The 12,954-nt window shown below is 40.0% G+C and overlaps 1 protein-coding gene across 1 annotated transcript in view; it reads left to right on the top strand.

Moving 5' to 3' along the window:
• LOC145249431 (uncharacterized) overlaps positions 1 to 12,954 on the top strand; it is a 911,941-nt gene that overhangs the window by 867,110 nt on the left and 31,877 nt on the right. Inside the window, exon 113 of the mRNA XM_080110989.1 lies at positions 3,468 to 11,192. Within this exon, the coding sequence (XP_079967115.1) occupies positions 3,468 to 11,192 (7,725 nt within the window). The remainder of the gene's footprint in view (positions 1 to 3,467; positions 11,193 to 12,954) is intronic.

The following is a 12,954-nucleotide window of genomic DNA, read 5'->3' as shown; positions in this document are numbered from 1 at the left end:
GTCGAGGGTGTTCACGTCGTGGGGGCACAAGTGCTTGCAGTTCTTCAGAGCATTCACCATTATAATACTTGTAGAACAGGCAGAGGGATGCAACGTTTCGACGATGGGAAAGAGGCTGAAGTTTTGATGCCAGTTTAGGGCCTATCAGAATTGCGACTCTCTTTTGAACCCTGTCAAGGAGCGAGAGACTAGTAGCCGATGCACCGGCCCAAATATGACAGCAATACTCCATACATGGGCGAATAGTGGCCTTATAGAGGTACAGGATACTTTCGGGTGTTAGAAGTTTTCTAGCACGGTAGAGAGAGCCCACCTTCCTCGCAGCGGCCCTGGCAATGCCCTCGATGTAATTGTTCCAGCTCATGTTTCCTGTGAACGTTAGGCCAAGGAGCTTGAAAGACGTACTCTCAGCTAAAGAGTTGTTGGCCATTGCTATAGGTGGTAGAGAAGGTTTCTTGTAGTTATTGAATGAAACCAGTTTTGTCTTGGTGGCATTGAACGTTACCATCCATTTTTGTCCCCATTCCACTACTGATTTGAGGTCATCCTCTAGTGTTTCTGCCATTACTTTAGATATATGTTTATTTGTTTTCCTGTCGTGCCTGCTATAGAGTGTGGCGTCATCAGCATATATACCCATCTCAGAGGCAATTTTGTCGGGGAGGTCATTTATGAATATCAGGAACAGCAGAGGACCAAGGATAGATCCCTGGGGCACTCCCGCATTTATATTATATTGTTTAGATGTACGACCGTTGAGGACAACCTGGATTTTTCTCTTATCTAAGAAGGATTTAATTATGTTAAGTATTCTACCAGTGATACCGTAAGATCTAATCTTCCTGAGGAGACCCTCATGCCATACCCTGTCAAAAGCCTTAGATATATCTAGAGCTACCCCTCTGCCCTCTCCCGCTTTGTCCAGTGAATGGTATATGCGTTCAGAGATTACAGTGAGGATGTCTGCCGTGGAACGGGCTTGTCTAAATCCATATTGATGGTCGGTCAGAAGTTTAGCATCTGTAAGGTGCTGGACTAGAGCATGGTTAATTAAGGTCTCAAATATTTTGGCAAAAAGTGGGAGGAGGCTAATAGGGCGATAATTTAATGGGTCAGTTCTTTCGCCAGAATTCTTGAATACTGGTACCACAGAAGCAGTTTTCCAACAGCTCGGAAAGCAAGATTCATTAAGGCATTTGTTGTAGAGTTTGGAGAGAACTGGAGCTACTTCGGCTGAGCACTTTTTTAATAGCACAGCTGGGATAAGGTCGGGTCCACATGCTTTGGAAGTGTCAAGGTTTTTTATGATAGCATGCACCTGAGCAGGGGTGATTTTCAGATCGTCTAGCTTGGCGTCTGTCCGCATAGGAAAGTCAGGTAGGGGGTGGTTTAGAGAGTCCAGTGTAGAGTTGGAGGCAAACCGACTGGCAAGCATGTTAGCCTTCTCGGTTGCTGAGCAAAGAACCTCGTGATTGTTGGTTAGTGGGGGAATTGTTGATTGCCCATTATTTACTACACTGTTGTAGATTTTCCAGAAGTCACGAGTTCCTAATTTTTGTGCTTCGATGCGTTTTTTAGTGGTTTCCGTAAATTCCCTCTTAGCTGTCGCTATTTCTTTCTTAACGTTACTTCTAGCTTCTATGTACTTTTGTCTGTTTGAACTGGACTTATGTCGGTTAAACCTGCAGAATGCATGCTGCCTTTGAGCAATGGCAGTTGCGCAAGTCGAAGTAAACCATTGGGGAGAGTGGGGCTTGCTATAGAATTTCCGCATGGGAACATGCGCTTCGATTGCAGTTTTGAACCAGTCAGTGGTCTCAGTTGCACACTGTTCAGCAGGAAGAGAAAAAATATTTCCCCATGGGGCGTCTCTGATAAGATCTCTGATAGCTTCTCAGTCAGCCTTTTTATAATATCTCGTTGTTGTTCAACGAGGTTGTTAGGTAGTGCTCAATAAAAAGAGCTGATAATACTTGTTTATTGTTATATAAACATGCTCACATGTGGGATGTGAGCATGTTTATATAACAATAAACAAGTATATATATATATATATATATATATATATATATATATATTTGTTCATCAAATATATTAAATAAATAATTGAACAATTGATATTAAAATAAAATATAGAGAAATAGGGAAAGAAAAGCTATAATTAAATAAAAATGAACATTATTAGAGATGGATGCGGTCCTAGTTTTTCCTCAGAAAGATAAACAAAAAACAATATGGCTGACAAGAGCCTAACATTATTTATCATTATCTGGTCATCCTTAGGCTTGAAACCGACAGTACCAATGTTATCTGACCTTCTTTGCAGTTTTAAATATATATATATATATAACGCTCGACCCTTCGGGCGACAAATATCGAAAAATTGGCTAAAAACATTAATTCCTTCACCCTTTACTGGGCACTTTTCTACAAGGAGGGGTCGCTTTTTTTCGCCGATATTTTCAAAAGTCATCGTCTCTTTTCGATTGACTAGGCTTAATTTAAACCTTCGTAACTTCCGGTTTGGCGATAGACGCGACGGTAAAGACGTCATGCTTTGGGGGGAGGGTTCACGTTCTTTTCCCCTTCGCAGTACGGGTTCGAGCCTGCCTGCCTACTACCACTTTTTTTTTGGCTCAACACATACCTCCAAACACCCGGGCAACGCCGGACAACCAGGCAACTTCCTAATAAGCAGTGTTCTTAGATATGGTTTATACAGAAATTCATCCGATATGGATCGAAACTCGAAAAAATCCGATCTTAAAAATAGTCTTTTCCTCTCTTATAGATAAAAAAGAAGAATTTTTACATTGGAATATTTTATGTTACCCCAGCCAAGGGAAATAATAAAATCTCAGCAAATCATTTCTTTAAAAAAGAACAACAGATATATTGTCGTCTGGAGATATAGCTCAGTAGTAGAGCATTCGATTACGGATTGAATAATCCCCTGTTCAAGCCCGGGGGTACCTTATTATTTTATTTTATTTTTTTATTATAAATGAGTTCAATTTACGATAAAAGAAGAGGTACTATTTAAAATCTCCGCGAATCATTTCTTCGTTTGCATATTTTAAAAATAAACATTAATCAGGAGTCACTTTTCCAGGGCATTCATTGTCAAACCCAAATATCAACTAACGTGATATCGTAAACAAACATAGACAGAATTTAATGAACGACATTGATATTATAATATTTTTGCGAATTAATCCACCGGGCAAATTATTCTTCATAATATGTAATAGTCAATAGAGAGCTGATTCTATAATAATACATAGCAAATCTGCATGAATTAAAATATCATGTTTAAGCGTATTGTACAACCGGGCAACGACGGGCGTCCAGCTAGTTTGAGTATAGGATAATAGAAATTATCCATCCTTATCTCAAAGATTTCAAATAAAAATAATTCGATTATCATTTAAATCAAATTATAATTTTACTATTTCTATCTTTTTCAGTTGGAGCAATACAACTCAACGGCTTCCGGCTACTGCCATTGTAATAACGGCTACTGGGGACCAGCGTGTGAGTTTCAATGCGCTGGTGGAGCAAATAACCCATGTTATGGAAACGGCATTTGTGACCCTTCTACTGGATCCTGTATGTGCAAAGATTCAGCCCAGAATCAAACGAACTGCAAGACCTGTCATCCGGGCTGGATGGGCACAGACTGTTCCATTGCGTTCGCCGATGCACCAGTCAGCACAAACAATATTTTCCTGGCAAAATCTTTTCAAAGTGGACATTTTATATCGTTTAACGGCGCACATTTTAGCTATATGCGACCAGGCGAACACCTGTTGTTTCATACAAGCTCCATTGACCTGGCTGTCCATGTACTACAAGTTGTTTCCTCTGGTGGTTCGTTGGCTGTAACCACACATGCAGTTGCTGTGAGAATCGGGCTCAACGTGCTCAAATTCATGACAACAGGTTCAAAAACAGCCCAGCTGTTTTTGAACGATAAGTTACAAATCGGAAACCCGGATTTCGAGATTGTCACTGGTGTTCGATGTGTCCAGATGTCGTATTATCATTTTAGAATTGATCATGCTAAAATTAAAATCAATATATTCGTTCGCCGAACATCGATTGATTTGGCATTGCGCGTTGATCAGCAGTTTTGTGCTAAAAGCATCGGACTTTTGAGCCGATGCTCAAACACTGTCAGTTCTGATTTCATAACCAGAAATGGTATTACATTAGAGCCGAACACCACACTAAACCAGGTGTCTATACACGAAAAGTACGGATTTTCCTGGATCGTTTCCGAATCCAATTCTCTCTTCAAGTTCATTAATCATCAAACGATTGCAGGTTCTTGCCTCAGTTTTAACGATTCCAGTATCGTTAGTGATCCGTTGTTCACATTCGGAAAGTCAGATGTAACCATCGAGTTAAAATTTAAAGCTAATGAACTTCATTCAGGATGCGGTGTATTGTGGTCCTATCGATCTATCGATTCAGTCAGCCTCTTAATATGTGAAAATCACCTTAGTGTTCACTTCGAAGGCAGCACGCACCATCTTAAAACTCTAGCTGTAACTAGTGGCGTTTGGTTTCACTTGACAGCAGTTTGGTCCAAGCAGACAACGACTCTGCGAGTATTTCTGATTACGACAAAGTATTCAAGAAGTCAAAGGATAAAGTTTGACCTAACCAAAGCTTTCCCATTTACACCAGGTGGAACCGTAAGAATCGGTCAATGGAATCCGATTGTTAGCAGACGAATATCAGTGGAACTTTCTTGGAGATTTTCCGGTGAGATTGACGATATCAGAATATGGAAACGAAGCTTAACTGTTGTTGAAATGGAGAGGCTGGCGTTTACGTTCGTTCCTCGTGAATCATTGGGTCTAACAAATCATTGGCAACTGAACAAGGGACATGGATCTGTTGTTGTAGATATTATATCCGGGATTAAGATGAGAATGATTAATAAACCTTGGATGCGACCCAGATGGGTTTTATCCACTGTTTTTATTACTTATCCGTCCCTTCGCGATTATAATATCTACAGAATCTTCAGAAAATCGCAAAGTTCTCAATATAAAACTTTTTGTTACAAAACGACCCTGTCAGCTGAATTTAACAAGACCTGTTCGAATTTAGGACCGTCAGTGTTGAGTATATTTTATACGCAATGCGTGTTCAATGCGAATGCGTTCACATCAACTGATGCAACAATGGAAATAGTTTTGGCTTTTGCTTCCTACTGTCGCCACGTGCTACATGTTACGTCCGAACCTGAACAGAAACTCTGCAACATGTTTCCCACCAGACATTTTCCGAACTGGGTTGGTACCCATTGTAACATCCCGTGCATCTCCGGGCGTTTGTCTACGAATCGACAACTATGCAGTTGTATAGATGGCTTTTGGGGTCCAACCTGTAAACACATCTGTCCCTTCGCGCATAACAGGCCTTGCGGATTTGGCATTTGCTCTTCAACCACCGGTCTCTGCAGCTGCAATGCGAAATTCTTACAAGGTTCCGACTGCAGTAAATGCTCCACTGGTTGGCACGGAACAGACTGCAGTTCCGTTCGTATTAGTCCAACTATCAGTTCAACCATTTCTATCTGTACTGTGTTTAGTTATTCGCATTTAATCATGTTTGATGGTCAATCGTTCACCATAAGTAAATCTGGGGAGTTTCTACTGACAAAATCCTTCGAAATGAACACGTATATCCGAGCGGTTCCTTGCGGTGACAAAGATCAGACTTGTGTTACAGGCTTGTGGGTGGAGACAAAAACGGAGGGAAATCTGACGATACATGCACCAACAACTAAAGGTTCCCCATTAACAGTCTGGCACAACAAGAGGAACGTTGAGTTCGATCTCATCTACAATATTAGTTCAACTGTTTCGATCTTCTGGGATTCGAAGGATTCGCTTCTGTTGAACATTAGCCGACAACAAATCAAGATACAAAATTCCGGTAGATTCCTGGAGCTGGTCGTCAATTCTGGAAAACAAGATTGTGGTTCTTTAATGCAAGGTCTTTGCGGCAACTGCGACGGGAATCCGGATAACGATTTTAAAATTTCTGCAACTAAGTTTGTTAAGTACGACAACATATCAGCTGTAACCATCGGAAATCACGTTTCCTTCGCTAGCATTCACGGATTGAGGTCCACTGGATTTGTGTACGTCAGGGGATCATGGCAAGAACCAAGATTTATTGGAAGTGGTGGACATTGTCTTCATTTTAATAATTCTGGTTGTGAATCTGGTGCAATTAATAGTGCATTCTCTGGAGACCATGTAACAGTTGAGCTTAAATTCAGAGCGTCTTCATCTGTTGGTGTGTTGCTTGGACTTCAATCAAAATCCGACCTCGTCATCTACATAAACGGAACCATATGTGTTGCTGCCAATGGCCAGCATCATGATACGGGAATCGTAATCACTGTGGACATCTGGAGCCATATAAGCTTGGTATTTAGCAGAACAGACAAAACACTCATAATTTATTATATTCCCAGCAGTTCTTCAACTTCCGTATCTGTGATCAGTATAATCCTAAAAAAAGATGTATTCATGCCTGGTGACACTCTTCGATTCGGTTCCAGTGTTGGGACCGTTTTTCCGAGATTCGTAGGCGAACTCGACGAAGTTAGAGTCTGGGACAAGACGTTCGGAATATTTGGTATCATTCAAAATTCACGCACACAAATTGACGCTTCGTTTGCTGGAATTCAACATCACTGGTCATTTTCACGCGGAGTGGGTTTTATAGCAGTCGATGCAATTGGTGGCACTGAAATCCGTCTCCCCCATGCAGGCGTCGGATGGTGGCTCTCTCATCTGCATCTTCAAAATCGTATAACTGCGGCCGTTACAGCAAACAAAATAAAAACTAACGATCTAGAATGGATCGAAGCAGCCAAGATATGCAACGGCTATTTCGGTCAGGGTCGTCTGGTTAACGCATGCTCCGGTCTTGGAGACTCTGTCAGAAAATTTTATGTAGAAACATGCATTACCGACATTTATGAAAGTTCCGACGAGAGCATGTATATAAATTCTTTAGCTTCTTATTCGGAATTATGCATAAAATTAATTGATAATGTCGATTCGCCATTGTTGGATTTGTGCCAAAAGAAACGAACCAAACATTACCGACGACTTTGTTTAAAATGCAAATTTGGTGAATTAGATGAGAACGAAGACTGTATTTGCTTGCCAGGATATTGGGGCTTTGATTGTTCACAGGTTTGCCCCGGTGGGGTGAACAACGTGTGCAACGGTGTCGGACAATGTAATGTGACAAGTGGTCAGTGCCACTGTCTACCTACCTGGGATGATACGAAAGATTGCAGGACATGCAAAGACGGATGGTCAGGTAAACATTGTGATATCGGATATCCGATCCTCAACAACGATTCAAAACCACCCGCTCATGGTTACTGTAGTCTCTTTGGTTCAAGCCACGTGCTCACATTCTTGGGTGCAAAGTACACGTTCACGAAAGTTGGCGAATTTTACGTGGTGCAAGGCAGAAACACATACAACGATAGAGACTTGATCATACAGATAAGAACGGCTGACTGTTTCTACGGCTCGTCATGCATCACAGCGATGGCCCTTAAGTACGGTCAAGATGTTGTAGTGATCCGATCTGGCAACAGTGTTACAGAACCTGATCTGATATGGGTGAACGGCGAGAAACAACTTGAGATGAATGTTGTTGAAAAGGAGACATTTGCCTTCGAAAAGTTAGCAAAGAACGAATATGTAATCGAGGAACCTGGCCACAAGTTCCGAGTTACCATAAGGACGTACAGTGCTCACTTAACTCTAGCAATTGAAGTTAGTCGCGTGTTTTGCTCTGGTATGTTGACTGTTTGCGGTCAATGTGTTAACAAGTCAAGAACAGTTGTTACTGAAAGTAAAAATTGGTCTGTAGCATCATCGTCGTCCTTATTTGGAGTAATTTACGCAGACAGTGAACACCATGAAAGTCGGGATTCAACAGGAGCCGGAAACTGTCTGTTATTTAAAGAGAATAAGATTACCAGCTCAATTGCAGATAATGTTATAAACCCTAATACAGATATAACAATTGAGTTTTACATCAAACCCTCAACCAATGGAATATTTTTAACATACAGTCGGGAAAGCGTTTTCAGTATATTTACAAAAAGTGATCTATTAACGATTCAAATGGGTCAACAAATAATCTCAACGGGGCTCACGGTTAGAACATCAGTGTGGCAGCGTATAGTTATTGTCTGGGATAAAAGATCCACGACTTTAGACATTTTTATTGCGACCAATAAAGACGTTATCCGGAAATCAACTATTCACACCTCTGATATTGGATCCAGCTTTGAACCGAATGGAACACTGACGCTTGGGGGATGGTTTAAACCATTCAAAGAAGACGTATCAATCCCAACTGATGCAAAGTTTACAGGTCAAATTGACCAGTTACTCATTTGGCATCGATCTTTTGTTTTTGATGAGATCCGGAGTTCTTGGGGGTCGCAAATCAGTTCTACTACCCCCGAGCTTGTTGCATTTTGGAGATTTGATGAAGGACAAGGATTGGTTTCTGTTGACATTATTCAAGGTATCAGGTTTTATCTAAATAACCCAAGTTGGGAAAAGGGTCTAACAAAGTGGGTTATATCATCGGCCCCTCTTACCATACCCGCTCGTATATCATATAGAAAATTCACTTCGTTGTCATTCCAGTCTATGGCCCAATCTCGTTGCAAGAGATTTGTGTATAATAAATATTTAACAGATGCGTGTTCGAAGATCGATGAATCTGTATTTAATTTCTATTATATTTCCTGCGTCAGCGATGTCGCAGCTGCCGATCATATGAAACCACTCCTTTCGGTTGTTGTTTCGTTAGCAGACTATTGTAAACTTCATCAGAATTTAGCGTTTTGGCCAGCACAAAAACTATGCAATGCATTTCCCTCGCAACAATTTCCTCTTTGGTACGGCCCTGCATGCAAAAAGGCTTGCCATTTCGGTGATGTTATCAAAAATACCTGCCTCTGTCAGCAGGGCTATTGGGGTCGTACTTGTATAAGGCCCTGCGAAGGAGGTACGAGAAACACTTGCAGCAACCGAGGTCAGTGTGACCAGTTAACAGGGGGCTGCGATTGCCTTGCCAATTGGGGAGGTCTGTTCTGTGATGTATGCGCAGAAGGATGGACAGGTCCGAACTGTACGATAGCCTACCAACCTCTACCGGACAATGCACCACGGGTGTGTTCTGTTATTCCTGGTGGATTCTTTACGGCTCTGGACGGCACAAGTTTTGCTCTAAGCAACAGCAACGGTGTTTACAGATTTTTTAAAGACGAGCATCTAGAAATTCAGATCTATCAGATGCCATGCCAGAAAATGTCGTCGTGCATCACTAGCGTTGCTCTAAACGCTTCAACCAGCACGTTGATCATCAACCCAAGTGAAGTTATTATAAATGGCGTAAAGTCATTCGTTCTCAACAAAACTGCATTATCGACGCATTATGTAATTCGGCGTATCGATCAACTGACATACGAGGTTCAACGAACTGGAGATATTTCGATAAAGATCTACCAGGACAAGTCTTCTCTGAATATAGAACTTGTTAAATCCCGATGTAAATATCAAACCACTGGGCTCTGCGGGACGTGCCAATCACCAAAAACAAATAACTGTGATGTAACTGATACGTTATGCTTGGCTAAAACATTGGGATTAGCTAATGTCTTAAAAACTGTAAATATCTCTTTATCGATTCTGAAAAATTACTGGAAGGCGTGGCATTTAAAACCCAGCCAAAGTCTTTTCGTTAAACTCCCTCGAATAATAAGTTCAGAACCAGACTCTGGCTTTGCTGTTTCTATTAATGGCAGTTGGGTTGTTTCTGAACCATTTCAACCTGATTTTCTTAACACCGATCATATCACAATAGAAATTACTTTAAAGATTCTACAAAATGGACCGTCTTTGGGAGGCACGGTATTATCCTTCACACAAAATCACACTTTTGCAATTTCCATCATAGAAGGACAGTTTGCTATTCAATTTAATACAACAATTTTCAAAACAGGAATCTCGGTAGACGTAGATGTTTGGACTCATGTTGGCCTCGTATACAATAAAAGAAAGGGGACCATAGTTTTTCATTATATCAGCGCAAAGAAAACCATTGTTTATCGAAAGTTTTTCATAGGCCGTGGATGTTTCCCTGTGTCTGGCACTCTGGCACTCGGAATATGGCAGCTATCAGTGATAAATGGAGACAATAAACCGAATGGTACATTTATCGGATTAATAAACAAAATCCAAGTATGGAACAAGCACTTGACAGCGTCGGATATTGTTTCTCATTGGACTTTGGTTTTTATAAAACGGGTTAAATCTCTTGTGCTCTGTTGGAACTTTGACGAAGGTTTTGGTCAAAAAGCCACAGATATCGTCGCAGGGCATGTTCTCAAGATTCAGGGCAGTGGAACTGTTTGGATTTTGTCGGATTTCAAGAGTTCAATTATCAAATCGCAAGCTAACGAACCTTTTGAGGTTAGCACAATCAACGAAGCATCTAGAATGTGTACGAAGTTTCTACTTTTGGGCGACATCCCCAATACTTGTTCATCTCTCGCAGTTACCAATCATTTCTACTACGCAGCTTGCGTCTCAAACATTGTCCAATCAAAGACAAAAGACATAGCTCTGAACTCAGTAATAATTTTCTCTGCGATATGCCAATCGGTTCTCCGGTTAGTTGACTCACCTTCCCGGAAATATTGCAACGCTTTTCCAACAAAACATTTTCCGCTGGTTGTCGGATCTAATTGCAATAAAGAATGCGTTTTTGGAAGAAGCGAAACGGAATTATGTGTTTGTTGGCCGGGTTATTGGGGTGACCAGTGTAACAAAGAATGTGCTGGGGGTGCCGCGAATGTCTGCCATGGACACGGCACTTGTGATATTCTCACAGGTTATTGCAAATGTGAGAAAAACTGGGACGGGGAAACGTGCGACGAGTGTGCCGATGGGTGGACTGGAAAGGACTGCAGCCTTTTAAAACCGACCATCCCGGACGATTCACCGTTAATATGCACATCTCTACGGAACGGCATGATACTGAATTTTGCTGGCATTGGTTTCAACGTAAAACGACCAGGCACTTATAATCTTATCACGCGGAGGAATTTCAGCATTCAGGTAATGTTTTTTTTATTTTAGTTTGTGTTTATCCTTTACACCTTTGCATTGTATGACTTTCTATACATTATTGCTATATAAACACTAAATAATTCTTCAAGTAAACTACATTAACCTCTTTCCTTATCTTTGTTTTTTTTCGTTTTCATTCATCTCGTGTTGATTTTGCGGAATATATTTTTTAATATCAAACAGCGTAGATAGATGCTAAGTTTATTTTAAACTGTGGAACGTTGACCTAGAAAATAAATCTTTAACTCATTTTCGATTTTACTGTTTGCCTTTCTTTTTAATAATCATGAAATATAGGCGAGTAAATTTTTAATAATCATAGAATGTAGGCGTTTACTTTCAGCAACCTAATAACTCGATATCCTTATTTTGTCCTTTGGCTCTTATATTCCATGATCGATGTTTTTAACAACGGGGAAAGAGGAGAATTGCTGCTTTCTAATTCAGAATGTATCGAATACCTATTTTTTGCGTTGAAATAATATCTGAACTCCTTACATCAAGTGACTCCATGCTTTGTCTGAAGCGATTTCTATTTTTTTTTATTTTTAATCAAAGATATTTGTCTTTAAAATGCACTATTTACTTATATAAACACGTAAACACGTTGACACACCGGTTCCTGTATGATCACCGAAGTTAAGCAACGTTAAACCTTGCCAACACTAAATGGCTGACCAGTTGGGAATACCAGGTGTTGTATGTGCTCTCATTTTATCTAAGCATTGTTTTCAGTCGTTTAGCACTTCTCTTTGCCACTGGACTCTAGTAGTACCAATCTAGGAGAACTGTGGTTGGAGATTGCGCAACCATTGCCTCACAATTACACGCGCAGCTACGCTTACAAGGAGTGTCCATTGTCTCTTGAGGTTGAACGGAGGCATCGATGACTTATATATAAAAGTCACTTTGTCTCTGTATGTGTGAGTTCGTTGCTCATAAACTCCAAAATGGCTGGGCCGATTTTAATGAAAATTCATACAAATGTACTTCATGTCTTCGCGGGGTGTTCTTAGATTGGTTTTATCGGAATTCCTTCGATAAGTATCGGTAATTATTCAATCGGTAGATCCTACTTATTAGAAACAAAGATAGAAAATGATAACATATTAGAAACATTAAATTAGCGTATCTATATACTAATTTAATATCTATATACTAATTTAATATCTATATACTAATTTAATATTCGAAGTATGTTTTCACCTTCTATCCTCCTTTTTAATAAATAGGATCTCCCGATCATCGAAGACGCAATGTTAAAAAAAAAAAAGAATTTAAAATTTAAAAAAAAAAACTGATGTCGCTTTTGAACCGTACGTGAAACTAAAATATACCTTTTCGGTCTTCTGGCTAGGATCCAAGCGTAATATCTGTACTGTCTAAAGATGGTATAATGATATAGTGGAGTTTCCGTTCACGCCTGGCGTCCATACAATGAAAATATGTCACAGACTTTTTTAAGGATATTGGAGATAAACCGAAATAACCAGATATATTCTGACACTACATTAACCAGATTATTTAGATAAATTCTTTTGCAATTTTAACAAAAGGGATACAATAATATCACAGGTTCTCCATTCACGCTGAATATCCACACAATGCCCAGCAGCAATATATTACATATGGAAGATACCGTTGTGGAATTTCCACAGGTTCCTTTAGTATTTTTTTATGTTTTTTATCTGAATTACTCGATCAATTTTATTGGAAATTAAATTAAAAATATGTTTTGGAACTCGTTTTT

Source organism: Euprymna scolopes, chromosome 28 (genome assembly GCF_053919585.1).
Source record: "Euprymna scolopes isolate OS-2025 chromosome 28, ASM5391958v1, whole genome shotgun sequence".
In the NCBI taxonomy this organism is placed as follows: Eukaryota; Metazoa; Mollusca; class Cephalopoda; order Sepiida; family Sepiolidae; genus Euprymna; species Euprymna scolopes.
The sequence above is the reverse complement of the archived record's forward strand: the minus strand, read 5'-3'. Positions and strand labels throughout refer to the sequence as shown.